Below are 27,817 nucleotides of genomic sequence, written 5' to 3'. Positions count from 1 at the left end.
CTTTAAACATTGCAGCTCACATAGAGACAACTGTTCGAGCTGTACATGTTTCAAATATTCCGTACGAAATTATTTTTTATTGAGGGGTGGAGGAATTTCAGCCATGGGTTTGGAATTACGGTCATATACCAGTATAATCACCATGTCTTGCTGTTTTTCACAAAATGAGAAGACGAGTCAAGATCAAACTGGCGGATTTAAACTGCGCTGGGGGGCAGTAGCGAAAAGTGCGTCGCCACCGGGACGACACTAGGGGGAGCTACTTATATTGTCGGCAGTCGGATGTCGCGAATAGCGGTTTTTGCAGCAGTCTAGATGATATGGCGTCGTCCAACATTTTCTCCAGAGTTTGTGAAGATGTGAAGTAGCTGTAACTCAACAGTACGGTACGACACAGGGATACTCTGGCGCTGTGGCGGTTTTGGCGTTCGGAATTGACCTCACCGAGGAAGACTGGCGTGGTCCAAGTTGTCCGCTCCATGTCTCATCGCTGTCTGGGAGGGACAGTTGTGGCTAGCTTGTAGGCTAACTACGTTTACTGACCAGTTGGCTGGATTAAAGTACAGTTTACGCCAGCTGCCGTATTTGGATAAGTTAGTCGTAGGTAGCTAACAAACCAACAGAAAGCAGTAATGTTAGCTTTTAGCTACATTCATTAACCAATTAGTAGCTAAGCGAGGATACCACCCTGGCTAACTCGTTTAAGTTGACCCGCAGGTAACGTTACGTCTCGGTCAAGCTCTAACGTCGGGTGGTTTGGCTTGTTAAATCGACATTTAAGATTAGCATGTGCGATATTTAGGCCAACAGCCAGCTAGTCAGGTACAGCCTTGAGTCAGCTGTCCGTCTGTGTGTGCAGGGTTGCAGCGCCGCTCAGTGTTTCCATGGCCGTCAGCTGATGTGCGAAGCGATGCGGCACCACTGGCTGCTGCTTGGGGCTTGCGGCTGGGTGCTGCTCATCCTCATGTTTGTCAGCAAGTTCATCAGCTTCAGAGCTGTAGATGGTAAGCTGTTGTTTCTTATGTGGATCGCTTCAGGCTGTCAGTTATGGGGGTTCAAAATTTTCAGCCCGCACTAAAATGTTATTTTCAGACTATGGAGAGAGGGTCGGTGGTCAGAGCTGGACGGTGCCAGGCGCCCAGGTGGTTAAACCCATCCCCGTTTCCAGCCCAGAAGACCCTGTTCCACAGCCATCAGATCAGGTGACTAATACAGCTGATTACTGAGTACACTCCACCAGTGTCTTAACTTCAAAAAAAGTGTTTCCCTTGTTATCTTTGCAATCATGCCATCATATTAAAAACAAAGGGCATCAGTCACATTAGTGTGTGTGTGTGTGTGTGTGTGTGTGTGTGTGTGTGTGTGTGTGTGTGTGTGTGTGTGTGTGTGTCTCAGGCCTCAGCAGTACCTACATTGGCAGATTGGCAGACAGTCGCTGATAAGCGTATGGAGCTGCTCTCAACTATATGTAAGAACAGCAGCCTCAGGAATTTGACTCATGTCTCCATCACCAAGTTTGTCCTAGACCGCATATTTGTCTGTGACAAACACAAGATCTTGTTCTGCCAGACGCCTAAAGTGGGCAATACCCAATGGAAGAAGGTCCTCATTGTGCTGAATGGTAAGCATGGACTGGATGAAGGAAATAACCATGCACATGTTTACGATAGTTGTAAGGAATGGCTGATAAACACCAGCTTTGATTTTTTTCGAGTTATCTGCACACAAATGGGTAAAGCGTGACAGTAATGTTCTTAGAATTAAACAACACTCTATGACTGGAGGTCTGTATGTTTCGTTTATGTTGTTGCTGGCAGGAGCATTCTCCACTGTGGAGGAGATCCCAGAAAACCTTGTTCATGACCATGAGAAAAACAAACTGCCCCGCCTCTCGTCGCTCACGCCGCAGGAAATTACTCGCAGGTTAGTTTAGAGTTACTGCGATAAATGTGGACTTGTCTGGCCCCGGTTGCGGGATATGCAAGTGGTTACCGTGGATGTCCTCAAAACAAAAGATGAGTATGATACTTAATGAGTCGGCACAATTTAAGGGGCGCTCAGATATTCCTGAATTTTAGCCTTCCAGTTGCTGATAGAGCATCATCTTTTAGCTTAGTTGGGGCTATAATTTGATCCCTCGTGAGCGATCAAATTATACAGTTTTCACGATGGTCAACAAGAGTGCAGAAATGCCTGTAGTCTGCTGTGACAGTTCTACCAATAAAGAAAAATTTGATCCATTACAACTATTTACTCCTTAATCCTTGTTCTGTTCTTTTAACAGATTGAACACCTACTTTAAGTTTTTCATCGTGAGAGATCCCTTTGAGCGCCTGATTTCTGCATTCAAGGACAAGTTTGTGAAGAACCCACGATTTGAGCCTTGGTACAAGCATGACATCGCTCCAGCTATCATCCGCAAGTACCGCAAAAGCCACCGCGACAACAACCTTGCCGCCTCTGGCCTGCACTTTGAGGACTTTGTCCGTTACTTGGGTGATGCAGAAGGCCGTCGCCGCATGGACCGACAGTTCGGTGAGCACATTATTCACTGGGTGACTTATGCAGAGTTGTGCGCACCTTGTGAAATACACTACAGCGTGGTTGGCCACCACGAGACACTGGAGCAAGATGCCCCCTACATCCTCAAATCAGCAGGCATCGACCAGCTGGTGTCCTACCCAGCCATTCCTCCAGGCATCACCCGCTACAACAGGACCAAGGTGGAGCACTACTTCTCAGGCATGAGCAAGCGAGACATCAGGCGTCTCTACGCGCGTTACCAGGGTGACTTCCACCTTTTTGGTTACCCAAGCCCAGACTTTCTACTGAACTAAAATGATTAACACTGACTAAAAGACATGTTTTCATATAAAATCCTCTCAGCTTCTTTGGTTTACTGAAACAGAGGTGTATCGTAGCTGACTGTGTGCCACAAAACTGGCAGACTTGAATGGCTCATCGGCAGTAGATGGCACAATGTAATGTCTATTCTTATTTTAGCCACTTTTGTTGGAATAACTGAAAGGTTGTTGCGATGTTGGCTATGTTTGCAATTGCTGAAAAAGTGCTGCCTACTATTCAAATATTTAACAGTACTGTTACGGAAACAGGGGCTGTAACTGATAAGCGTGCTATCAGCAAACCTATAGTGTCATGACACAGTGAGGAGAGAAAGTTTTGCTGCAAAAGATGGGAAGTGAGCACAGGCAACACAGTCACATAAAGAGATTCAGCAGTGATAAAAGTTGCAGAATGCATCACTTTGTGTGGAAAAAGGTCAATATAAAGATCAAATACAGGTGAGGGTCAAATAGACACACATTTGCTGTCTTATATTTAATTTTTCTGACAGAATTATATGTCAAAGAGGTTTTCTCTGTAAATCCAGGGATACAGGCCCATTACCCTGTAAAGTAGCTATTATATTGCACTCTATGGATCACCTGTTTGAATGATTCATTCTGTCAACGAAAGCTATGAACAAGGCTATGCGTTTTGACATGTGTCCAATGTGTCTTTTCTGTACTTCTTGCTGTCATGCTTGACATACGCAAAGGTAGTCTGTATCCGGGATGCTAAAATTTTTGGACAAGAGTGAACAGCGAGAATATAATACAGACTGTCTGGACATTTCTGCGACCATTTTTCATTGATATTTTTATGAGGTACAAATCAGTGTTAACTTTTTATATTTTTTTTTACCATTGATTTTTTTGCTTCATGCAAGGCATATTAATGTCTTGTAAGACAGTAAATTACCCATCAAATGTCATGAAATAGCCTCAAAATGGTTAAAAAAAAAAATTAACTTTCAAAATGAAACCAAGACATTGTTCGTGCCGTGATCCATACCGTAGCCATTGTTCTGGTTGCTCAGCCTTGTTGACTCCATTTATTCAGTTGTTAATGCACTGGGATGATGAAAGAAAGTTGGAACTGGATTTTAAAGGAACATTTTTCTATCAGAAATGTACAGTGTATATGTTCTTAACATGACTTGCTACTCACCGTTTGTATTACATGTTGCTATTTATAATAATATTAACTTGCTGACTAGTGGCACAAAAGGTGTCCCAGTTGTAAGACACTACTGCCTCCCTGCAACCACCTGGTGACCTTTTAGGACAGGTGGTTGTGATACAAGGACAACACTAGTTGGTAATATAGTTACGTGTGAAATAAAAGAATGTGTTCTTTCTATGCTGCTTTCACATTTTGTTAGCTCACGTGTCAATTTTGACTTTTGTGTGTGTGTGTTTTGCCACGGTTTTTTGTTTTTTTTTTGTTTTGTTTTTCCTGAATGCAGGTTTAGCTTTCAGAAATTAGTTAGATTGTTCCATCCCATTAGTTTCCCGGATACTCTCTCCCCTTAGACTGTACATTGAAGGGGACCACTTGCTGCAATAATGTCAAATGCTCACAAGGTGGCGGTAAAACACCTAAAGTTTGACTTGCTTAGTTACCACAAACCCCGTTGAACCCTTGGACTAAACGTCGCCACACAGGACTGTTGAATTGAACCACAGGAATAAGGGCAAAACAATGTCTTCATGGCCATATGCCAGCAGCAAACATTCAGGGCCCGTAGGGAGTGGGATGGGATTTGCATTTTCAGTGTCATTCATACAAGCTTACCTTATGGCAGATGGATTTAAGTTGATTTACGGAGCTTAAACGTTGGTTAAGTGTCTTAAGTATAGCCTTTGAGTGTTAAGGCTTTGTGCTTGCATGCTCGTGTGTGTGTGTGTGTGTGTGTCTCCCCGCGGCGCAGTCGCTTCACTCATCTTGCCTGACTGGTTTGCTCTGCCGTGTCATTTGAAAGTTCAGTTTTAGTTTGTTTCACCCACAGATCGGTCTGTTTCATCGTGGAGCTGTGATGAATACCTGAAAGACTGCAGCTGAACATTTTTCAGTATTGTTAATAAAGATCCAGGGTTTTTAAAATGCCGGGGATTTGCCAGTGTATTTTGAAAAAAATAGTCCTCTGATCATTTAACTACTCCGGCATATATTTTATACTGTACTACATAGCCACGCACCTCTGGGTGCACCGCTGACAGGGCCTTGTAAGAATTCAGCATCCTGTATATTGATTTTTTTTTTTTTTTTTTTGTTGCCGTGATGGGAAGCTGAGGCTGCAGCTCAGGCAGAACACACACTGCCTGCTTGGGCCGAGCTTGGACCAATGTCATACTGAGGAGGTAATTCGGAAATCAGAAACCTTCACAGAGAGTGACCCCGGCAAACTAATGCAGGCAAATCATCCCCGACGAAAATGGGAATGGGAAACATGTTGCGATGAAATATTATATATAAGCTATTTTGGGAGGAAACATAAGTGACACCTCCCACATCAAAAGCCCGTATTATACATTTGGCTTCAACAGCAATCAAAGTAAATCAGTTTATTCGTTCCTCGTGTCCCACGCTGCTCCCTAGGCTCCCCGCTGGAGTCCACTGCCCCGACACACGCCGAATCACGTCGGAGATCGCTCACTTGCCACACCCATGATTGCCAATATTGACACTGAAGTCTCACATGCGCATGTCCACGAGGATGCTGTGTGGCGGGGGAGCGGGGGGGGTCCGCTCCCGTCAGCCTCCGTCCGCCTCACCTGCCCCGCTTGCGGGCGTGAATCGCACATGTGTCAGTACGCAAGGCGGACATTAGAGTGTGAGGTCGGCGAGGAAAAGTGCATTAAAGCATTGAAAATAAATAAATAAATAAATAAATAAATGAATAAAGAAAAATCTCGGTATCCATGCTGGATATATTTAGGCACAGCCCTTTTTCTCTCTGTGTAAAGCCGACCGGCTTCCTGCGTTTGTGCGGTTCCCGAGCAAAGCTGCGTCAAGCTCGACAGAAGCGGGCAGGCTAGAAACGGAAGTTATCCAAATCACGCTATCATCCTAAAACGAAATTGGACTTGCACAGGCTCAGAGTAACAACAAGAACAAAAAGCTTGGGGGCTTCATGAGAACATTTCTACCGGGTAAGCAAGTTGAGATGACTATGTCAGACCTTTATTTGGCCTCTCTGACTTTAGATGTAAAGCATTTTTGCTGTTCTTTGTCCTAAAAATCAGCTCTATTCAGCAGCGTCTTGTCTTGTTTAATGTAAGTGGTGGAAAGTAACTACATTCACTCATTTAAGTAGTGTACTCGTACATTTAACGACTTTATTTAAGTATAATGTAGAAGTTCTAGTAGTCTCCATTTCAAGCTACTTTGAACTTCTATTACTCTGCTACATTTCAGAGGGAAATAGCTACTTTTTTTACTCCATTTATTTCAGAGCTTGACTTATCAACTATAATCATCAAATGAATTACGATATATTTTTTTATAGATTAAACTACAAGGTAGTTCAAATTAACTCTGCCTTTGCCATCTACGACATTAATGTGATGCTTATATGTTAATGCTTCTTCAATTATTGTCCAGTACAATAAGTATATATATATATAACACTCTGAAATGGGCAGATCTGCACGATGAGTATTTTAAGTGTTGATAATTTGAGCATATTTTGCTTTTAATACATTGCTTTGAATAAAATTTTGAAAGGAACGACTTTCACTCAACTGTATCAGTACTGATGTGAGTGCTTCTTCCTTCACTGGCGAATGGGAGCACACTTGGATCAGGCACATGGCCATGCACAAGCCAGGTCATTTTCAAGGAAAAAAAACCAAAACACAGTAACTATATTGTTTAAATTTACACTTGACTCCTCTTTTAATGTGATCACGCATGTATCTGTCATTTGCTCGGAAAAAAAAAAAAAAAGATGAGCGCGGGGGGGGGCTTTTATGTTGAAGCTCTTCAGCGGAAGCCCGAGTCTTCGTGCTAGCTCGACACCAGCGGCGCGAGCTGGGAGAGAGCGGACAGGGAGCCCCGCTGCTGCCACCTCAACATGGAGTAGCGACACCACAGCGTCTACTGCTACGAAGCGGATCCCGTGGAGAGGAGTGCGCGACGGCCTCTGTTCAGTTTACCCGCCGGAGAGCCCGCAAATGATACAGCGGCTAACGGTTGTTTTTTTTTTAAAGCGCAAAGGAAAGCTCGGCTTTTATTTGAAAGATGGCGAACGACTCACCAGCTAAAAGTCTAGTAGACATAGACTTGGCTTCATTGCGGGTGAGTGCTGCCGAACCGAGCCTGTGTGTTTTTCGTTGTTTTGCTCTCCTTTATTTCACGTCGCTCGATAAAACGCACGTCCCCCGGTGTGGCCAATACGAGCGAGTTTTGACCTGTTCTCCGGTGTCTCTTCTTGTTGGAGCCGAAGTATTGAAAATGACCGCTGAGCCATAGCGAGGTGTTGCCAGTGTCTGGTTTTCCTTTGTTCGAGATGCATTTGGCATGTAGGGTAGACCGGGGCGCAACAGCTGGCTCACAGGGGACAATGTTGTTTATCAATAAAAAAACGCTAACATCGTATTTTATTTGATCTGAAATGCTTTTCTGTCTTTTTCTTTTCAGGATCCAGCTGGGATATTTGAATTGGTGGAGGTAGTTGGAAATGGCACCTATGGACAAGTATACAAGGTTGGTTGGAGGCGCAGTGCATGGCCTGTCCTGTTTTCACAGTGGAGGCTCAGCATAGCCAATGTTTTTTTTTTTTTTTCTCTTCCTTTTCCCTTATCAAGTCTTGGAACAAAGGAACTGACATCAAAAAGACTGTTGAGTTTTAGGTGATGCTATCAGACTACATCACTGATGGCTAAATAGAAAGAAAAAGAGACGTAATGTTACAGTTTCTAGTAAGACCAGTTTGTTTTGGTATCAGTCTGATCAGAGCCTGTTAATTGTCCAGCTGGGAGTGTGTGTGTGTGTGTGTGTAAAGAGTGAATCAGACAGTCTAGTGTCTGATGCATCACCGATCTTACATCACCTGTTTTACTGAAAAGTATGTGAGGAGGCAGGGATAAAGAAACAATATCTGACACAAGACTAATCCTGCTGACCTCATGGTTCGGTCTGCAGCTCGTTCATCTTTTATATTTGTTTTTTTTTTTTTTTACAAAACCAATATTCATATCCTGTTTAAATCAGGACTTTTCCATTTCAGTGGATGGGAATCCCACTCTCGGGGCCATCTGCTCTTGGTGTCACATTTCTCTGTTGAAAATTAACATTGCGGCTGTTGAAAGACATTGCCAAGGAGGGAGAGAGACTGCGAGCGCTCGAGTTGAAGTCAAAGATGTGGCCGTTGTGTTTGGTGGAGGGCTGGCCTTGGATTGGAGAGTAGCCTGTCCTGAGCTAATGTTGTAATGGGCCTTGTTTTGTTGTTATTGTTGCAACTTGCTAGTCAGCGGAGGCTCCATTTTGTTGTTTGCTTCTATATATGATGTGTTAAGATTTGGTAAGCCAACATCTAGTTTGGTAGGCACAGCACGGACTGTTAATAGGGTAGTACTGGCGGGCTAGCCAAAAAAAAAAACATCAATTTGCTTGTGCACTAAGCAGCAAGCTAAGCTGAGTATTTAATTCTAACAGCCCACAGTGCTCCAGTGACCTGCATTCAATCCCCCAGTGCACTGAACTCCCAGAATCTGCCCCGCCTCTACTCACAGAGCGAACCCATCCGCATGCGTGTGCTCATATGATCACCACACCTGAAGTCAGCCCTGTTCAATGCAGGGAGAAAGAGCAGATGATTGTCATTAGGAAGTGTGATGCTTGCATGGTATCTTCCCACCAGATGGTACTGAGCCGGGCGCATGGGACAGAGAATTACTGCTTCTCCCTCTTTTTGTCCCTTTAATCTCTCGCTCCATTCACTGTCCAGTGTTAATTCTATTTGCGAGTGCTGCTGTGTGGGAATGGAGCTTGTACAAGAGAGGGCTGTCAGATTAGCCCGCAGTTGACACAAAGACACGGTCACAACAGCCTGCACAAGATAAGCCAAAGTGTCTATAGTGAAGTCATTGCACACTGTAGCCTAATACTGAAGCTCGCTGCAGTAGCTTCCTGTCGATCAGCTGTCGATCAGTGCATTGCCTGTCATATTAACCAGTTGAATGAGCATGTGGCCTGTGAGCATGTGCAGTAAGAGTGTGGGGGGGTGGGGTGGGGTGGGGGGCAGAAGAGCAGCTGTCCAGTTCCAGACAGAACCTTCCCACCACTCTCACAAAGCTGAGTTTGTCTCCTCACTCTTTTCGGGTCGCTCAGTCAGTCAGTCAGTCAGTTAGATCCACAGAAGGGAGGTGTTTGTCTCCAGGATTTCAAACGCTAAGCGACTGCATAATTACAACAGCCCCCCAACTGAAAACGGGGTGGAGTTTCTTCTCCCTCTGAGGCTTTTTCTGCTTTGTCAAGCACTTGGTCACAGTTTGCAAGGCCCTTTTTACATAACACAATGTGACCAAGCTTCTTTACTCTTTGATTTCTGGTGACTTTTGATTCCTTTGAGACATTAATTTATTTATATATTTTATGTTATTTAAGGCAGACTATAGGAAGCTGAATGTCTGGTTTTGTATTGAATTAAGTTAGTTTTCAGAATAAGAGTAAAGTGTATAACTGCAGATTTTGCATTTATATCTTGCTTTTGACAGTCTTACAATAAGCTGTCAGTCGCTCGCAGATGATATTCTTATTACTCATTCATTTAAAAAAAAGTATCGTTTTGGTGTTGATACGGAAACACAGCTACTATCATTTTGGCAATAGTATTGAAAAAATTCAAACAATACCTACTGCGATGAAGACCTATTAATGCTGGCCAAGTATAAGATCCCACAAAGACCTATTTATGTATCTCTCTGCTATGTTGCACTACTTTCAGCTTTACATGTTATCCCAGAAAATTAAGGAACGGAGCTGTTCTCTAAGACCTGAAATGCCATGTCAAGGTTCTTGTGGCCATGCTGTGCTGCTGGCTCTCTAGCTGTGAATTGTGCCAAGACAGCAGCCGTTGCCCCTGGAGGGGTGCCAAGTTACAGTGAACTTCTGAAAACACAGCACAGCAGAATTTGACTGACAGCCATCATGAAAATTGCGTTATAGCTAAAAAGCCCTTTTTTAAAATCACCTAATTTTGATTCAGCCAAGCTGGTTGATAGGAATGGAAGCCGGGATCGATAAGCAGATTGTTTAAAGTGGCACAGAAAAATGCCATAAGTGCTGCTTTTTTTGTGCTATAAACCAGTGGGAGAAGCATGTCAATGATGGACAAAGCCTGCAATACACTGGTTTCCAATTTTGTAGTAAACTACTATTAACTGGAATAATTACACCATATAAGTCTGCCACACACAGTTGGTCTCAAATCTTTAGTTATTTTTAAGTAATGCAATTTTTTTCCACATTCTTTTAAAGCACTGCTCTTAGACCGTACAAAGAGATTGTCTCTGAGTTTCTCCCCCTTCACTCTTTATCAGTTGGCCCTGGACCAACTGGCTCAGTAGACTATCTCAGGTGCCTCACTCTGGATATAGGGATTTAAAAAAGAGAGTAATGATAACATAGTAAAAGACATAATTCCTCAAATTGTGCATGGTATGCAGGGAAGATTCCCTCTGCTCTACAGAATGGCCATATATAGTCAGGCCTGAGGCACCAGAGCCCCTGCTGACCTGCCTCGCTGCCTGATATGCATCCATGGGGTGTGCCAAGGCTATGCCCACCGGTATTTTCATATTGTCGCGTCTCTGTGTTTCATGTGCATGGAATTGTACGTCCAGTGGTTAAAATCTATTGTAAACTGACTGGATGCAGTGGGGTCTCTCTGGTGCGGTGCCAGCAGTCACTGACAATCGCCAGTAAGGTCATGTGGCTGAATACTCACCAAGGCATAAGCATCAAATGAAAGGATGATTTATTCACTTATTTTTTTAGTAGCCCTACTTGTTCTCTTGTACGTGATAACATTGGATGTTTTTTTAAAAATGAAGACAAATTTGTGTGAGCTCATTCAAGAGCAGCTCATACCGTGGGCTAAAGCTCAGCAGCTCCTCCTTTCCCAGCACTGTCCTCCATCTTCTTCCTTTGTTTTTTCCCCTCAACCTTAGGGGCAGCCTCGCCCCTGCCCTGAGGACAAGAAGCCCTGTCCTCAGGGGGCTAGCTATGCCTGACGGGCACACGGGGTGGGAGCCACTGCTGAGGAGGGAGCGGAACCTCTCGTGCAATCTGTGAAATGCCTACCGGTGCCATATGGTGCTGGGCGAGACTGGTGCTTACCTCAGGGCAGTGGCTGTCAGTGATTAAAGCAAAAAGGTGCTTTGAATGTTTGCTCAAAAATTTAAGAAATGGAAGATTGTGGATTTTACAAAACAGGCCGGCGCTGGAATCTTTTCGCAGTCTGCAAACAAATGAAAGCTGATCCAGGTTGCACTTCAGATGAGTGAGGCAATGGATGTGGATGCCGTGTAGGTCCATCAGCTCACTGTACAGGGGGTGGGAGAGGTCTGACTTCACTTGAATCCTCATCGACCGCTGTGCTATGGCCTATAGGATACACAGACTTGTTGTCCACTAAAAGAGTCAGGATTTATACCACAGTTTTAGAGTGTGGATTATTGTATTATTGTATGTATCATTGTTAATAATCAAGTATCTGTCCATTAAGCACCAGTATTGATATTTGACAATAAAAAAAAATATGGCGATAAATTTCACATTTTTGCAAGGACACCGCAAATTTGGTTATTATTTGGCAGATATTTTTCATTTTAACAAAAAACTTTCTCTGTATTTGATTTATATATCAGTAGTTTTGGCTACACAATAATTCATGTAAAATTTTGGGATATCTGTACTATAGAAATGTTTAATCTACATAGACTAACTTAAATGAGAATAATCAAGATGTGAATGCAAATAGTGAAAGTGCTGATTTAAACATTTGTTCCCCAAAGCAAGACAGGCAGACGTACTTAAAAATCATGATTGTAGGATCTATCAAAAAATAATTCTGTCACATTGACTTTAATGAATATTGCTCTAGTATTGACTTGCAGAGCAGAGGATTAGATGAGTGAAGGGCTTGACGGTTTACCTAATGAATCACTTGTATGGGCTCATTGGTAAAGGCCCTGGGAGCCTGGGTGCTGATTGGCTGTTTAGCTTTTAGGTCAGAAGCCGGGGGTGTTGAATGTGTCACTCATGCTGCAACAGGGGCCAGGGTCTCATAACGTGTCACACTCGCTCTCTTTTTCTATTGTTCACTCACTGTGTTAGCATGCGGGCTTGTAAGTACATTCGTCTGTGCTCTTTTTGAATAGTTGAAAGTTGTGATGTGTGAAACATTTCAAGTTTAAAGCGGTGAATGTCAGACACACACACACTCCTCCACTTTGCATCCTCTCTAGCTGACGCAGTGTGCATCTCTTTTGTCCCCATCTCCCCCACAGTGACCCTTTCCCTAATGGGTGTCACAAGACCCGCAGTGTCCCCTGACTGGCCACGCCGCCTGAACAAAACTCTCTGTGTTTGTCTCTCTGTGCGTGTGCGTTTGTGTGTGTGCATAGCACTATCTGTGTGTCGCTCATTGAGCCACCTCATTACCCGGGTGGTGTTGAGATGGGACACAAAGGTGCTGGTGGTGCTGCCCTCGCTAGTTGGCACCAGAAATACTAGTCGTTTAAACTAATTATTTATACTTTATTAATGTACAACGCCAGTTAACTGTTGCATCTAAGATGTTAAGCAGCCGCCCGCCACTAGCTGGGGCTGCAGCCACGGCAGACGGCAGCCCCCCTCTCCCCACAATAATGCCCGGATGTGGTAAACAAGCAAGACAGAAAGTGGGACAGAAGACATCTCATGAAACTAGCGCAGCTTGGCAGGATTTTGATAGAAAATGAAAATAAGGTTGTATGTGGACCGTGTCAGAATAAACTGGCATATAACTGCTCAACCAGAGCAATGCGTAACCACATTCGACAAGGGCATGTGGAGTTAACCTGCAAAGAAAGAAGGCTCCTGGTGCTAGTCACTGGGAACGTTATCACCACAGTAGGCAAACCAATATGACATACAGTGTTTCTCGTTAATTACATAGACTGTGGCAGCCCGCTAGTCTAATTTGTCCCGCCACAGTTCCATAATAAACAGAAAATGTTTCCACACTTCCCATGATAACATAAAAGATCACTAACGTAATGTTTTGCCGCGTTGCTTCATTGTAGGGCTGCTCTTTCACACACAAACACATTGACAATGGACATAGTTGTCAATGTGTGTCATAGTTGGACTGGCCACCGGGAGAAATTCCACGGCAACGATGGCCCGGTGGGTCCGGAGCACCCCGGAGTGCAACATCCCTAATCATAGGATATTTTCTAAAGCAGACATACTTAACAAATACAGACATAGTTTGCAGCATTTGCTTATCGCTGATTTGCTACTTTCACGTCCTTCAAATGTTGTTGAAATATTCTTAATTCCTATTTTGTCATGAGGAGACCTTCCACCATGCATATTTGATCCCTTACAGCAGCCAACTGCTGCACTCTGATCAATAGATGTACAGTCTCAGCAAACTGGCCTCTCGTTTCAGACTCTTATTCAGCTTTCCATGCGTGCTTCCCCTTTCCCATTTACCTAGTCTCACATTGCATCCCTTTTCCCAGCTTACCTCCTCATCCCGCTACTCACTGTCTGTCTTTTAACCTCCCTCCGTTCCCATCACCGTTTCTCTCCCTCAGCTTCCACCTCTCCCTCTTTGCATATTTGTCTTTGCCACTTCCATCCTTACATCTCTTAGGAGAGCTGGAGTGGAGGCAGCAGGGCCAAGGCTAAGTGTGTGTGTGTGTGTGTGTGTGTGTGTGTGTGTGTGTGTGTGTGTGTGTGTGTGTGTGTGTGTGTGTGTGTGTGTGTGTGTGAGAGTGAGAGTGAGAGTGAGAGTGAGAGTGAGAGTGAGAGTGAGAGAGAATTGGGTCAGTATGCTGGTATGCAGCAGCAGTATAAAGTGGTAGAGCCCAGAGAGGCAGGGGCGAGGCACAGCCCTGCGATGTCATGTGTTGCTGCTTACTGCTGATTGATCATTTCTTCCCCCCCGCATTCATCTGATATACGTTGCAGAAGTGTGCATTTGTGTGTGTAAGCGAATCTTGAAATGGAGTTGTGTTTATATGTTCTGAGTTGCCGCATCCATCCAAAGGCTTCTCAAGGTAGATAGAGGTTGTGACCTGCCCGTTTATCATCTTCTGTCCACCTACCTACTTACTCTGTCTGTTCAAATGCCACCTCATATCTTCAGATGACCCCTTGGTGGGGGGTTATCCATCCCTCATTACCACCGATCTACCAGCTAACGCCTCACTACACACACACACACACACACACACACACACACACACACACACACACACACACACGCTTTCACCAGTGACCTTTTGAGAACCAAACCATGGCACCCTGCAGTTTTCTCCCTCCCTCGCTGTGTGAACTAGTAACATGAAACCACGTTTGTTTTGCACCTACATGGCTAGTCGGAAAAGCATGCCGCTCAATTTAAGCACTCCGTTGTCCAATGGCAGCGTAGGTTGACCTGGTTAGAAAGCCAGCCGGGGTTTTGAAATAGTTTGAAAAGTGTGATTGATCATGCATTGATGTGAAAGATGTAGGGAGGGAGAGGTTCATTGTGTTCTGCTCAATCAGGATGCAGTAGACATGAGCCTTGTAGAAAAGTGTACGGGAAACATTACTCCCCCTTTGTCCACACTGACTCTGTGGGCAGACCGCTAACGATACTGCTGAGCATTACTGCTCACTTCTGTTAAGTGAAAATCCACCCTAAAACATGACTTGCTGGTTTCCTAACAGTGATCTTGGGCAACTGTTTTTAATTTATGTACATTATGAAGCTGGATCCCCCCCCACTAACGGTGAAAGATTGTGGACATTGTGACAGCACCTGAAGTGTGTTTTCTTTGACTGACACTGTGGACACAGTTTCTAGTTTATACATGCTTGTGAAATAATGGTCATTTAATGGGAAAGTTCAATTTCTACTACCCCTTATGTCAGCACTCAGTTTAATAGAGCAACCTCACTTATTAGTCTAGTAGAGTGAGATTTATCCACAGCATTTTTAATTGAACCCTCATAAAATAGTGTATTTTGTTTTAGGGTAGATTTTAACATGTTTCTGGCTCTGTAGGCAGTAAGTCAGTCAGTGGTTCAGTGCTGAGCTGGAGAGAGGCCAGCAGCACATCTGGCCATGGTTAAGAGGAGCTGTGATGGAGGAGTGGAGATGGAGGCCAGGGAGGGCTGAGTGATAGCTCAGTGCCTCAGATAACCCCATCCACAGCCATGCCTAGCTGGCCGCTTCAAGGGGCCCTTCAGGGCCTAACTGCAGCCCTCCTATGACCGACCAAAACCCGTTCAAGGATCTGTGTCACAGGGGCCTAACCAGAGAACTAGAGCTGGAACGGTCAGTTGATTTTTGATTAGTCGATCGTCAGAAATGTAATTTTTCAACAGTTTTATACTTGATTTCAAGTGGCTTTTTTAGGAAAATGCTTAACATTTCCTTTTTCCTGCTTCTCAAAATGTGAGGATTTTCTGCTTTTCTGTTTGATATCATTGTAAATTGAATATTTTTGTTTTTGACTTGACCTTTTGGCTATTTGAACTTCTATCTGTGTTCTGAAATATTTTAGACTAAGCGATGGATCAGTCAATTGTAAAAATAACCAACAAGTTAATCAATAATGGATTAGTTGCTGCCTTATATAGGACAGTTGGTCTTTAAAAAGCCGAAAGTGGAAATTGTTGTAATGTGGTTTGTCATTTCTGATGGGATGACATGTGGTAAGTTAGCACAGAGCACAGTACACATTAGGCTATATATTATTAGTGTCTGTTCACAAGATAAGTTTTTAAAATCTATTGTAAAGATGAGAAGTATGTTTATTTACTTTGATCTCTTCATCAAACTGAATGTCAAATGCTTTAAATTACTGTTTTATGATTATTTCCTATGCCTTTTTGACCTAAAAACCTTGTGTTTGATGTGAGTTAGGGCATGTGTTCAGTCTGCGTTTGACCAGCTTTCGGCAGAATGTTTGTGTTGGTCAATGCTAGACTAAAAATTCTGTTCCCTTAACAGGATTGTCACATTTTGCCATCCTTCAGAAATTGTCAGTGACATGTTGGATTTATACTGAAAATTCAATTAGCCATATGCTGCATTTCTTTTCTTAAGTCATGAATGCAGAAAATTATGCACTGTGCCCAACAATTAAATATATTTGTGAATGAGATGTTACGTAAAATGAAGTTTTCGTATCGGCATATGTTGGACAACATATACACCGATTAAAATCGTCTGAAAGATAAATTGGTTGAGCTCTTCTCTCTATGATTTTGTTTGCCAATCCTTCATACAGTGTTTCCCATACTTTCATCACAATATAAACATCGACCACCACCTATTGAGTTTCTATTTTCTATAATATATCAAATGGGTAAAGAAATTTTCAGTGTAGAGCTGCGAGCAGCCCATTAATTCTCTCAGCCCCTCCTCTCTCTCTCTGTCTCTGTCTCTCTGTCTCTGTCTCGCACGCACGCACAAACACGTCATCTATGGACCGTTCTTTGAATAGCTCCTCCTCTCCGTTCACACTCTGAATCAATACGTGACCATGCACAGCAGGAAGGATTGTTGTTGGCTTTTGCGCGCAAAGAAGACAGCTAGCATAGCTGCTGGTCAATATCGACTGCTGGTGCAAGTGGATAATGCTACTGTTAATTTTTTAACTCTAACATTGAATATTTTCTCCCTCAATCCAGATGAATACTGAAAAATATTTTTCAAACGCTCAATAGTCATTGTCCTGAGGTGGCGCAAAGACAGTCTACCCAAATTATAGTACCTAGAAAGTTAAGAAAACACACGTGGGAAAGCCGGAACAGTCCGACCAGTGTGATCAGCTATCGGATTAATTTGTTTTGAATATTTCCAGGCTTCAACCAGTGCTGCTGTGGCAGCTGAGGCAGCAAGACGGGGTCAGGAAGGGATAGTTGCAACTAATGAAGAGAGAGATGTAGGACAGGAGGAGGAGGGCAGCAGCCAACATGCTGCCGTGGGAGAGCAAGCTAGGGCAGAAGCAACAGTTGAGATCGGCAGCAAGAAATAGTTGTATATTGTTCAGTTATTTATTTGTCACAAGTACTTGGCAATTAAAATATTTGCAGTGAAGCACCTTATATATGGTATTATTTAACTATACTATATAAGGTATTATATATGGTATAATACCCCCCACCACCCTGGCTAGCTACCACCACAAATAGAATCTAATTCCATGGGAAACACTGCTTCCTAGAATAACTCAGCCAATAGTAGATTTGCAGGATCTATTGAACAAACTTGGCATCATCTTTTTTTCCAAATACAACCTTCCAAAAACTTGACTGTTTAATTTGTGCTGATCTACATCATTTGTAATGACTCGTGCAGTGTAGTGTCAACCCCAAGGTAACTGCTCAGTGCTTTCCTTATTTCAGGGGCAATGGATGGATGGTGGGAGGGGATAAAAGCATGCCAGGGAACTTGTATGTGATCCAGGCACTCATTACTCATCACTCATGTCCTAATGTTGTGTAACCTCAGTTGTTTTGTGGCATCAAAATGCAATTACCTTGTGGCCTATCTCCACCCAGAGGCTGAAAGGCATTTGGGTTTATACGACCATAAATCCTTCAGGCTCACGGAGAAGGAATCATAGCAGAAAACATTCTGCACATTCACATCCTCACCTCCCAGTATCTATTCCAAGCAAAATCTGTCAGCTGTAAAATTGTAAGAATCAACAGCTTTGGTTTATTAACAGCCAAAAAAAAGAGAAATTGATGGCATTGTTAGTGAGCTGTAATGCCAATAGAGGCGGGCGGAGAAAGAATTGGCTTCTTGATTCTTCAGTTCCTGACATCTTTTCTTTCTGCCCACTTTTAGGACTGAGAAAGAGAAACCAGTCATCTTATGGACATTAAAATATGACACCATTGAACCTCTTCAGGTGTAGTGTCCATTTGGTTTTATGGGTGTGGCCTTGAGAGCTTTAAACAACGTTGCCTCCTGTCATAAGAGAAGTAGTGGCTGCAATGAGTCACTCTTGACTCTCTGTTTGGGTTTGTAGTTACAGACTTTATGCTTACAGTTTGCAATCTTTTATCAAAAATTAGACACTCCTGCTTTAGACAGACAAACAGAAGACTATACATGTTTGAGTTGCCAGTTTGGTTGTTGATTAGTTGACTAGTGGGTTACTAGAGTGTTGCTTGAGTAAAATTTGCTTAGTAGTTTAGTTATTACTAATATAATAAGGCTTTTCATTATCAATTAATCTGCTGATTGTTTTCTCGATTAATCGAGTAGACATTTGCTTTGTTTGTCTGACCAAAAGTACAAAACCCAAAGGTCTTCAAGTGACCTACAAAAAACAGCTAATATTCACCTTTGAAGAAGTGGTTAAATTAACAATTTAAAGCAAGACTGTTTTTTTTTCGTTTTTTTGCCGAACAGCAGCGACTGTGGCTACAAGCAGCAAATATGTGATGACAGGACATTGGATTTCCCTACATTTCCCATGATTCTCTGTGGTCAGTTGCTTTAAAGACACCATCGGTCAGGTGCTTCAAAAGAAACCTGACTGAGAGTGAGTAGAATGGGACCATAATCAGAAAATAAAGTCATCACAATAACTCAGTAATGTTTAATGTACAGCAATATCTGTATAAAGTTTGCTAGCGTTAACCACCACCACAACCTTCGAGCCAGACTAAATGAGGCAGTAGCAGCAAAACCCCGGAGTTTATTGATACAAGCAAGGGCGTGTTTTACAGCTCATGAACTCAACAATTAATTTGTAAGGGGAAGAATTTGATATTTCCTCTGTCAGAAGGTACATAGTCTTGCTTTAAACAGTTTATCAATTATCAAAATGGTTTGAGATTAATTTCCTGTCATTTGACTAATTACTCAATTAATTAACTAATTGTTTCAGCTCAGTAATATGTAGAAAATTATTCTATGTTATCAAATATCATTGGATGACAATACTATTCACAAATATGCTTTTTTCCTTTTAAAGTACCACATTTTAAGAGTAAGTTCTATGACTACCAAGTTGACTTTACTGAAGGATCGTCCTAGTGCATGTGGGTGTGAGGTTGACTACTGAGTTCCTCTTGGTTACACCTGTGACCTGCGAACCCAGCAAAGCAGAATCCATCAGCGCCAGCAGCTAGTGCATGGGGAGCTGACAGCCATAATGTCAGCGTCAGTGTTGTTTTTGTAGTGTCGACCCCTGGGATCAAAGTGAAGAGGATTAAAGGCATTGTAAAGTGTCCCTCCTATCCCCCTTTCCTGCCCAGTGAAAAGAGGGGGCCCCTAAGCCAGCATGGCTTTTATTGTTGTAATCCATACAGTTTCAATTGACTATGGAATGCACTGGCTAAATTGATGGTTGTGGTGTTTGGGGGGGGGGGTGTTCGTATGTGTGACTGAGTTGGCAAGAATTTGCTCATATATGTGTCCTCCTTGAAACCGTGGACGAGGTCTGTGCAGTGTATTGATGTGTGTGTGTGTCTGGTACAGTCGCTGCAGTGAACAGCAGAGAGACACGGTGCTACTGCAGTGTTGTCCTAGAGAAGAAGGGGAATGCCCGTACCCATCTGGGCCAGCTCCCAAAAATGTCCCATGTTTTATCTCCTCCCAGAGTTGGGGTTGGGAGGGAGGTTGTAGAGAGGCCTCTATTTCGGTCTTTTGTTTATGTAAGGAGTAGCATTGGGGTGTGAGGAGAGCAGAGGAGTCTGGGAATGTTGGGTCTATATAGTTTGGGAATAACATGTTAATCTGTGGTATGCACTGTATACATTAAGTTTAAGTAGGTTGTGTGATACATGTGTGCATATTTACTAGAAAAGCCATCAATCAAAATCCAATAGTTGCAGATTAATTTGACATGTGAGTAATCGAGCAGTCAACGAATAATTTCAGCTCCAAATACAATACATTTCAACAGTGCAGCATTACTTGATTAATAGATTAGTCACTCAACGGAAATATAATCCGCAACCTCTTTTTTTTTTTTCCCCAAACAAAAACGCCAAACATTTTCCTGTTCCATCTTTCTCCAGTGTGAGGATATTTTGCCTTTTTGTTTTATATCACTGTAAACTGAATATTTTTTTGTGTTTTGGACTGGTGATCAGACAAAAAAAAGACATTTGAAGACATTGTCTTGGGCTCTGTGGAACAGTGATTGACATTTTTCATTTTAATCAATTAATTGTGAAAATAATGTTCAGATTCATCTGTAATGTAACAATAATTACAGCCCTACATGCAGTATGTATAAAAATAAAAATTGAGAACTTTCAAAACTGTACATTTATTTAACTTTACTAGGCAAAACACTGGAATGCATTTACTCCGTGTCTGGCAGTAACACACGCACAGGCTTCCCTAGTTCATTAATCATCAGCCATTTGACAGTTAATAATGGCACAACGAGTTTACCATGTGGAATGTAAATACTCACCTCTGTTTTGTTTCTTCACAGGGACGACACGTCAAGACTGGACAGCTGGCTGCCATCAAGGTCATGGACGTCACGGAGGTAAGGCCGAACTATATATTGTTTCAGCTTTGACATCACGGGGTAAGCATGCCCAGCAGTCCCTCTGCAAACGCTGCAAAGTCATAAGGAAATTAAGGCACACCATAATTCGATATAAAAAAAATTTAAAAATATAGAATAATCAGACAATTCCATTGATTAAATAACATTTTAGTCACGTTTTGGTTACAGGTTTCACATGTATGCTTTTGTACATTGTGTTTGGCTAGTTTAGAGAGTTACAGATTAGTCATGTCGGGCGTTCTCTGTTGAGCTTCATGTCGCAACTTCAAAGCTGCAAGTGAGTAGGTAGATGTATTAGGTTTTGTACTAAAAAAAATGTTAAGTTGTCGAATGTGAAAATTAGACACTCTTTGCGAACATTATACTTGGATATTTTTTAGTCTTTGCTCTTATCGTCTGGCTAATATTAAAATCTGTAGACATTCCATCACATCTGACGTCTTAATGCTTTTTCGGCTTACAGAGAAGAAAATGCCATGCTTTTTAATGAGTCTCTCCCCCCGTGATAAACAGCAGGGGAAGGGCAGAGGCAACAAGATGCTTTTTGAGTGTAGTGCGTCATTTAGCGGCCAGCAGGCTGCCCTCAGCCGTGGGAGGTCCTGTCTGCAGATGAGAGAAGGCATACAACCACACATGCACATATGTGGAAACACAAGGCAGACGGTTTCGGAGTAGCACAGAAGGCCAGCAGGGCCAACCACCCACATGGTCATAATAATGATGGAGGAATATGGGCGTAATCATACTGTGTTCTCACACACACACAAACACACACACACACACATATACACAAACAAACATACAATAAAAGTCTTCACTGGTGAATTCTGGAGCCTGGAGAATGTGTTCCACTTGGGGCCTAGAGTTCATCAACTTCCCCTAGGGGAACAGAATCTAAAGCCATCAGCTAAATTTCACCAGTGCCTCACAACCCTTACAACGAGACATTTACATGTATTCCCAGTGTACCCCAACACAGTGAGTCTGACAGAGGCAAGTGACTCAGCAGCTGACAGCCTGACTCTCCTGCTGCCACTCCTCAGATAAGCCTATGTCCTGATGAATCAGAGTGACACAATTGACTTATTTGTTATCATGTATAGCCAGTATAGACAGTGTTGCCCAACTGTTTCCTGTTCTGTGTGACATGCACTAGGTGTGCCTGCTAGACATGTAGTAACTTATAGGCAACAGTGCTTATGTTGAATGGAAATAGTTCTTCACATAAAACAGTTTCCTATGCTGCGCCACTGAGGGCAAACCTGTTTTACCATGTGCTGTGAAAAGTGAAGAAAAAAAAAAAAGCACTTCAGTTACAGGAGGCCATCCTGTTATACAGCGCTCTCCATCCCCCTCATCAAAACACAAAGTGCACACTTACTGTGGGTTTTCTTTGAACCTGCAACCAATCTGTATGTATGTTTGAAGCACCACACATTAGGACAGAGCTTGGCTGTATTTAGTACATAACACTGACCTGATACTAAGCATGTGCCTATAAGAATAGCTTGTGCTAGTTAACTCCCCAAACAGCAGTCGTGACATATCATTCTTCAACAAAGCAAGATTTTTATTAGCTGCACATAGTTGCGTGATTTGTCGGGTATTGTCTGGTGGTCCTCACACTGTGATTTTTTTTTTTTTTTTTTTTGAAGTCAGTGTGACTGTGATTTAATATGTAGGCATCAATCAGTGTGGTAATCCATCACACTGACAAATATGCATTTGGGACATTTAATTAATAACACACAGTTTGGTGTGATATGTCTGTGTTACCTTGGATGTGATATGACTCCATTTTGAGAGGTGTTTACTGTAGACTGCGAACCTTTCATTTGAGGCTATATTCAATTAAAGTGTTTTAGTTATACATACAACCTAACTAGTGCTGGAACATTCGATCGATTTTAACCAATGGTTTTTGGTAATCATTTAGGTTATCTTTTAACTGTTACCTAATGATCACTGTTTCAGTGAGGCCATGTTGCGCACTCTCCTCTGTCCTGGCTGTAGAGCTCATCCACAGGCATGCTGGCTTGTCCAGTGGTACTCTGACCCACATTCTCAAATCCAAACACTCCTCCACTCCTCTTCTCTGTCGCCATACAGGCCTGAAGCTAAAAATGCCTTTTAAATTTCAAGGCTCAGTTTTGTTATATATTAAAAACATTTTCTGATCCTCGGGTATAGAGTTGACTGGACAATTTGGGCAGATAGTGACTTTGTTTTTTTTTTTGTGTAGTTGCTGCGTACTACTTTTTGACAAACTGGTAAAGGCCTTTTTTGTTTTTGTGGTTTTTAAAAGCTTTTACATCATATTGGCTTGGTTTTAATTTGCTGTTTTGCCATTTTGATGACTGAAGTTTATTTTCCATCAAAATGCATTATGCAGCTTTTAAGATTTGTTCTGTGTTCATGTTGTTGTTGTTACAGATCTGTTTAAATTTGTAGGTGTTGAAGACACAAAGACCAACAGAATTTTTCTATATGATGGACTGAAAATTCCAAAAATCCATTACAAATTGGATTTTCTGTTGTATTTATATCTTGTGTTATAGCTTTTTGAATCATGCATGAAGAATATGTGTGAACTAGAACCACAGATTAATAACCTTTCGTGTGTGTTGTATGTCGACATATTGTTTTTCCTCACATCCTCTGCACCGTGGATTGACCAAAGCTCCACTCCTCATGGTCTCTCTCTCTCTCTCTCTCTCTCTCTCTCTCTCTCTCTGACACACATCAACATATGATTGTGTCTATCTCTCCCTCACCATGTGACTTGTGGCAGCGAGGCTTTCACAGTCGGGAGTGTGATAATCCAACAGCTGCACAGCAGAAAGGGGGAAGATGGGGGAGGGAGGGTTGGAGGGGGGTGTGCACAACAGAAAGGCTTACGTCAACTCAAACGAGCCATGCAGCAACAGTATGGCCGCCTGCATAGCGGACCAACTGCCATTTTGCTATAGGTGATGCATAGCACTCTACACAATATGGTAATATGCAAACGTAGCATCCTTTTTTATTTATTTTCTCTATATTTGGTGCTGTGTAGCCTAGTGAAATAAAATCCCTGATAATATAAAGAGACAAACCACCACATTGTAGTCTGCAGTGATAATACTGTACCCCCCCCCCAATTGGGTATCTGTCCCCCTCCTCCCACTGTACTTTCTATAGGAGAGGCCATGTAACCATAAAGCCAACCACTCGCGGGCTGATCCCTGCATGTGTTCAATTAGTGTGTCACTGTTAGTCATTGTCAAGTTGCTGTTGGGTTCAAGCAGGGAGGTAGCACTTCAGCTAGCTATGACCTTTTCCGAAGATGTGAATGGACAGGTTCGCTCCTATTGAACTAAAGGCTGTTTCCAACAGAGACTAAACACGGCATGAAAGCTACATCTGGCAGTTGATTTAGCTTTTTCAAACTCTGGATAAACCAACTGAATTCTCTATTGAATTATGTATCTACAGGGTCTTTGTGTGATTATCATGCCAGTTTTTAAGTTACATTTGATTATCACAGACATCAATTTACCGTCAGTTTATTCTTCTTCCATTAAGTGATCCTGCACCCTGTGTCCATGATATTTATTGTCGCTTTGCAAGGGTCAAGGCAGAATTATTACCTTTCTTGGCAGCTCAAAAACACCTCTATTCGGGATCATTTTAGCTTGATACTTACATTTACCTGGGAGGATTTTCCATCGATCTAATGTACATATAGTCGGATTATTACGTTTGTTTGTTTTTTTTTTTCGTTTTTTTTGTTTTTTCAAGGGATTAAGCATAATGGCTACTGTACACTTGAACTCACAATGAGACTCACTCATGCATCATTAATCCCCAGACAAAGGAATCATTTGCCAGTAAATGAACTACTCATACTGCATTGTTATATAGTCCTAGACATGAATAAGGCCTGGCCTGTCTGAACTGAGACCGCACCAGGGCGTTGTCGCATAGCTTGACACTTGCTATGACCCTAAATATGGAAGGGAATTGATTTGGATATGAAATGAAATGTCACTCAAGGCCATATGATGATTAAAGGCCGATGCCCACACAGTGATGATTGTATTTCATCATAAAGCTTTTGCAGAGCAAGGACAAAAAACTCCCTCTTTTTAACGTGTGTGTGTGTGTGTGTTGTTGTGTACCTAGGATGAAGAGGAGGAAATTAAACTGGAGATCAATATGCTGAAGAAGTATTCCCACCACAGAAACATAGCCACCTACTATGGTGCTTTCATTAAAAAGAGCCCCCCGGGGCACGATGACCAGCTATGGGTAAGTCCTCAAATCCATCCAAGAAATTAAGGTTGAATAAGAAGTATGCAAGGAAGAAAATATGTGGCAGCCATATTTAGGTTCTATGATATCTCCTATTTTTCTTTTCTCCTTAACCTGCTACTATTTTCTAACTTTTACCAGTTCAACCTCTATGGTCTTTTTAATCTTCAGGCAGGGCCGTGTATTAAAAAGTTATTTCGGCATGGCTTATCTTCTGATTATCCATATTTTGTATCTGCTGCGTAGTTGGTGATGGAGTTCTGTGGAGCTGGTTCGATTACAGACCTGGTGAAGAACACCAAGGGGAACCAGCTGAAGGAAGACTGGATCGCCTACATCTCCAGAGAGATCCTCAGAGTGAGCTCGTCTCCTTTCCTCTCCCCTCCGCTCCGCTCCTCTCCTCTCCTCTCCTCTCCCACTCATGGCCTGTGTCTATCTCTCTTCCTCAGGGTCTGGCCCACTTACATGCCCACCACGTCATCCACCGTGACATCAAGGGCCAGAATGTCTTGCTGACTGAGAATGCTGAAGTCAAACTAGGTTAGGCTTACTATTTCTCAGATCAGTGTTGATCGGTTGTTGTGCTGCTGAATTTACACTTCACACTTTTAGGCTGTCTTAGATAAAAGCTGACAGTCTTGAGAGAAATGTGGATAAATCTTTGGTTGTCAATCAAAAACATTAACCAAGTCTTAGATCATAGTGTGAGACAAGTCCCGTGCCAGTTGATTTACAGCCCCTAAAAAAAATTGGTATCAAATTTTAGGCATTTCTACATATGCAAAAATTGAAGTTAAAGTTCAGTTTTTCCACTCAAGCCCAGCTAATCTGCTTTTTTTCAGGACTGTGTGGGTTGTGGTTTGATCAGATTTCAATGAGAATGCAGGCAACACAGGCAAAAATCAGAGTTGCTAAACTCTGATTAGAGCACAGATTTACGAGAAATCATGTTTTAGTAACTGAGCCAGACCACTTAACACAAGGACAAATGGACAAATAGGGAAATCTCCCATGTGAATTAACCAAAAGTGTTGAACTTTGGCAAAAGATTGTGTGTTCATGTAGGACCCAATCGCTCATAGTAAGAAGCTCATTGTTTTGTTTTGTTTTAAAAAGGGGAAAAAAAAGGTTTTTCAGTTCCATTAAAGCTTCCACAACCAAAGACAGGCTGTGTCAAAATTCTGACTGTGTCTGAAATTCGGGACCAAAATCCCACAATGAGACTGTTGCCACGACACGTTTACAAACCAACCAATCAGAAAATGAAATGGCAAGCTAGCTAAAAAAACATTTTTACCTCAAACTCACTTTGCAAAGTCAGCATTCCGTGTTGCCCCCTTTTCTCTGGCCGCAACTCACCCCCTCCTCTTTTGAGATTCTTTTTATGCACAAAAGATCCAGCAGTGGCCAAAGCTTATTTATTGTTTTGATACACTTTCAAAATATGAGATTTATATCGTACCACTATGATTCACCAAGCATTCGTCGCCCAATCTGACATTCCTCTAAACTGATAACGTACAGTCTGACACAGATTGAGACCAGGACTTTATTAGAGCCACCTTGAACAGTGTGACATGCAATGAACTTGATTGTTGATATACAGTTGAACAGTCTATAGGCACCTTTTAGTCATTTTCCAAAATAGAATGGACAGGTTATTTCATGTGAAACTGCTAATGCAAGTTGCAATTGTTCGTGCTACAAACCAGGGTAAAAAGAAATACTCTACCCTCTCCAAATCCAGATATGCTTTTTATAGGAAAACAAATAAAAGTGCTCAATGGTTGTAATAAAAAAAACATAAAATAAAAAAAATAAAAAATAAAATAAAGTTTGCTGTAAATTCCTCGTGTGTAGGTGCACAATTTGAATCCCACACAGTAATAGTGTGGACTCAGCCACTAACAATGAAAACTACTATATAGAGCGGTAATTACAGAATATAAATTCACTGAGTGGCTATAGTTGAAAAAAGTGTCAAACCACAAATGGTATCAAAAACAAGGTTTGATGTCATGAAAATATTAAGAAATTAATATTAGTTAGAGTTGAGTCTTAGAACATGAATGCTGTTCTGTAGTTGCTGACTGTAGTTACTCTCATTACTCTCTCCAGTGGACTTTGGTGTGAGTGCTCAGCTGGATCGGACAGTGGGGAGGAGAAACACCTTTATTGGGACTCCCTATTGGATGGCCCCTGAGGTCATTGCTTGTGACGAGAACCCAGACGCTACATACGATTACAGAGTAAGAGCGTCCACGGAAGTCTAAAGCCGATGAAACTTGACGTTGTGTATTTGTGTAAAGCAGGTGTATAGTACCTGTTAATGTGTTGATTTTTCTGAGCACCTGTGCTTGTTTTGGTTTTGGTCAACGCCGTCGTCTTCTCTTGCAGAGTGATCTGTGGTCTTGTGGTATCACAGCTATTGAAATGGCTGAAGGAGCACCACGTGAGTACCACTTTTTATTGCACTGTTAGTGTTTTGTAGTTGGTTCAGTCTCTTAAATTCTTATTGATGCGTGTATGTGTCTTCTTTCAGCACTTTGTGACATGCACCCCATGCGGGCGCTCTTCCTCATTCCAAGAAACCCTCCTCCTAGGCTCAAATCTAAAAAATGGTGAGTACCACCCAGAAATTACGTTTTCTGTTTGCATGTATGAGCATTTCTGTCCTTTCCAATCTTGTTTTTACCCTAATAAATCATTATATATCAATTTAGTCCATAATACTTTATGTGCAGATTTCCTACTTGGCCTCTTTATGTGTAATCTTGCACATTTTGATTTTATCTCTGACCTCAGACCAGGCAGCTATAGAGGCTTGAATCCTGAGCTTGGCCTTTCCTCTGTGCTTTGCTGCTGAGCTGAACATCTGTGGTAAACCTGCTCTGGCAGACTCAGCCTCTCCTGGCACACAC

General features: G+C 42.3%; 2 protein-coding genes across 15 annotated transcripts in view; both read left to right on the top strand.

Moving 5' to 3' along the window:
* Positions 1-261: 261 nt before the first annotated feature.
* chst10 (carbohydrate sulfotransferase 10) lies at positions 262-4,203 on the top strand. Of its 2 annotated transcripts, none has more exons than XM_040142540.1 (6): positions 262-386; positions 860-1,004; positions 1,093-1,202; positions 1,396-1,621; positions 1,818-1,923; positions 2,285-4,203. In XM_040142540.1, the coding sequence occupies exons 2-6, from the start codon at positions 899-901 to the stop codon at positions 2,835-2,837; spliced, it is 1,101 nt and encodes a 366-aa protein (XP_039998474.1). In that variant the 5' UTR covers positions 262-386; positions 860-898; the 3' UTR covers positions 2,838-4,203. The 2 variants fall into 2 exon arrangements, with proteins under 2 accessions (XP_039998474.1, XP_039998475.1); XM_040142541.1 differs by having other exon boundaries at positions 266-717.
* Positions 4,204-6,861: 2,658 nt separating this feature from the next.
* LOC120797939 (mitogen-activated protein kinase kinase kinase kinase 4-like) overlaps positions 6,862-27,817 on the top strand; it is a 37,367-nt gene continuing 16,411 nt past the window's right edge. For all 13 annotated transcript variants that reach the window (XM_040141758.1, XM_040141761.1, XM_040141757.1 and 10 more), the window contains exons 1-9: positions 6,862-7,143; positions 7,486-7,551; positions 20,523-20,579; positions 24,768-24,893; positions 25,143-25,253; positions 25,346-25,436; positions 27,015-27,145; positions 27,294-27,348; positions 27,439-27,517. In XM_040141758.1, coding sequence (XP_039997692.1) covers positions 7,087-7,143; positions 7,486-7,551; positions 20,523-20,579; positions 24,768-24,893; positions 25,143-25,253; positions 25,346-25,436; positions 27,015-27,145; positions 27,294-27,348; positions 27,439-27,517 — 773 coding nt within the window. In that variant the 5' untranslated portion in view covers positions 6,862-7,086. The remainder of the gene's footprint in view (positions 7,144-7,485; positions 7,552-20,522; positions 20,580-24,767; positions 24,894-25,142; positions 25,254-25,345; positions 25,437-27,014; positions 27,146-27,293; positions 27,349-27,438; positions 27,518-27,817) is intronic.

This window comes from Xiphias gladius, chromosome 13 (genome assembly GCF_016859285.1).
Source record: "Xiphias gladius isolate SHS-SW01 ecotype Sanya breed wild chromosome 13, ASM1685928v1, whole genome shotgun sequence".
Classification (NCBI taxonomy): domain Eukaryota; kingdom Metazoa; phylum Chordata; class Actinopteri; order Istiophoriformes; family Xiphiidae; genus Xiphias; species Xiphias gladius.
This window is presented reverse-complemented; position numbering and strand designations above follow the sequence as displayed.

Excerpts from the sequence above, each read along its gene's own strand:
- chst10 (XM_040142540.1), top strand. The coding sequence starts at position 899 with ATGTGCGAAGCGATGCGGCACCACTGGCTGCTGCTTGGGGCTTGCGGC. Across the intron at positions 1,005-1,092 it reads CAGCTTCAGAGCTGTAGATG|ACTATGGAGAGAGGGTCGGT; the intron begins GTAAGCTGTTGT and ends TGTTATTTTCAG. Across the intron at positions 1,924-2,284 it reads CCGCAGGAAATTACTCGCAG|ATTGAACACCTACTTTAAGT; the intron begins GTTAGTTTAGAG and ends TTCTTTTAACAG.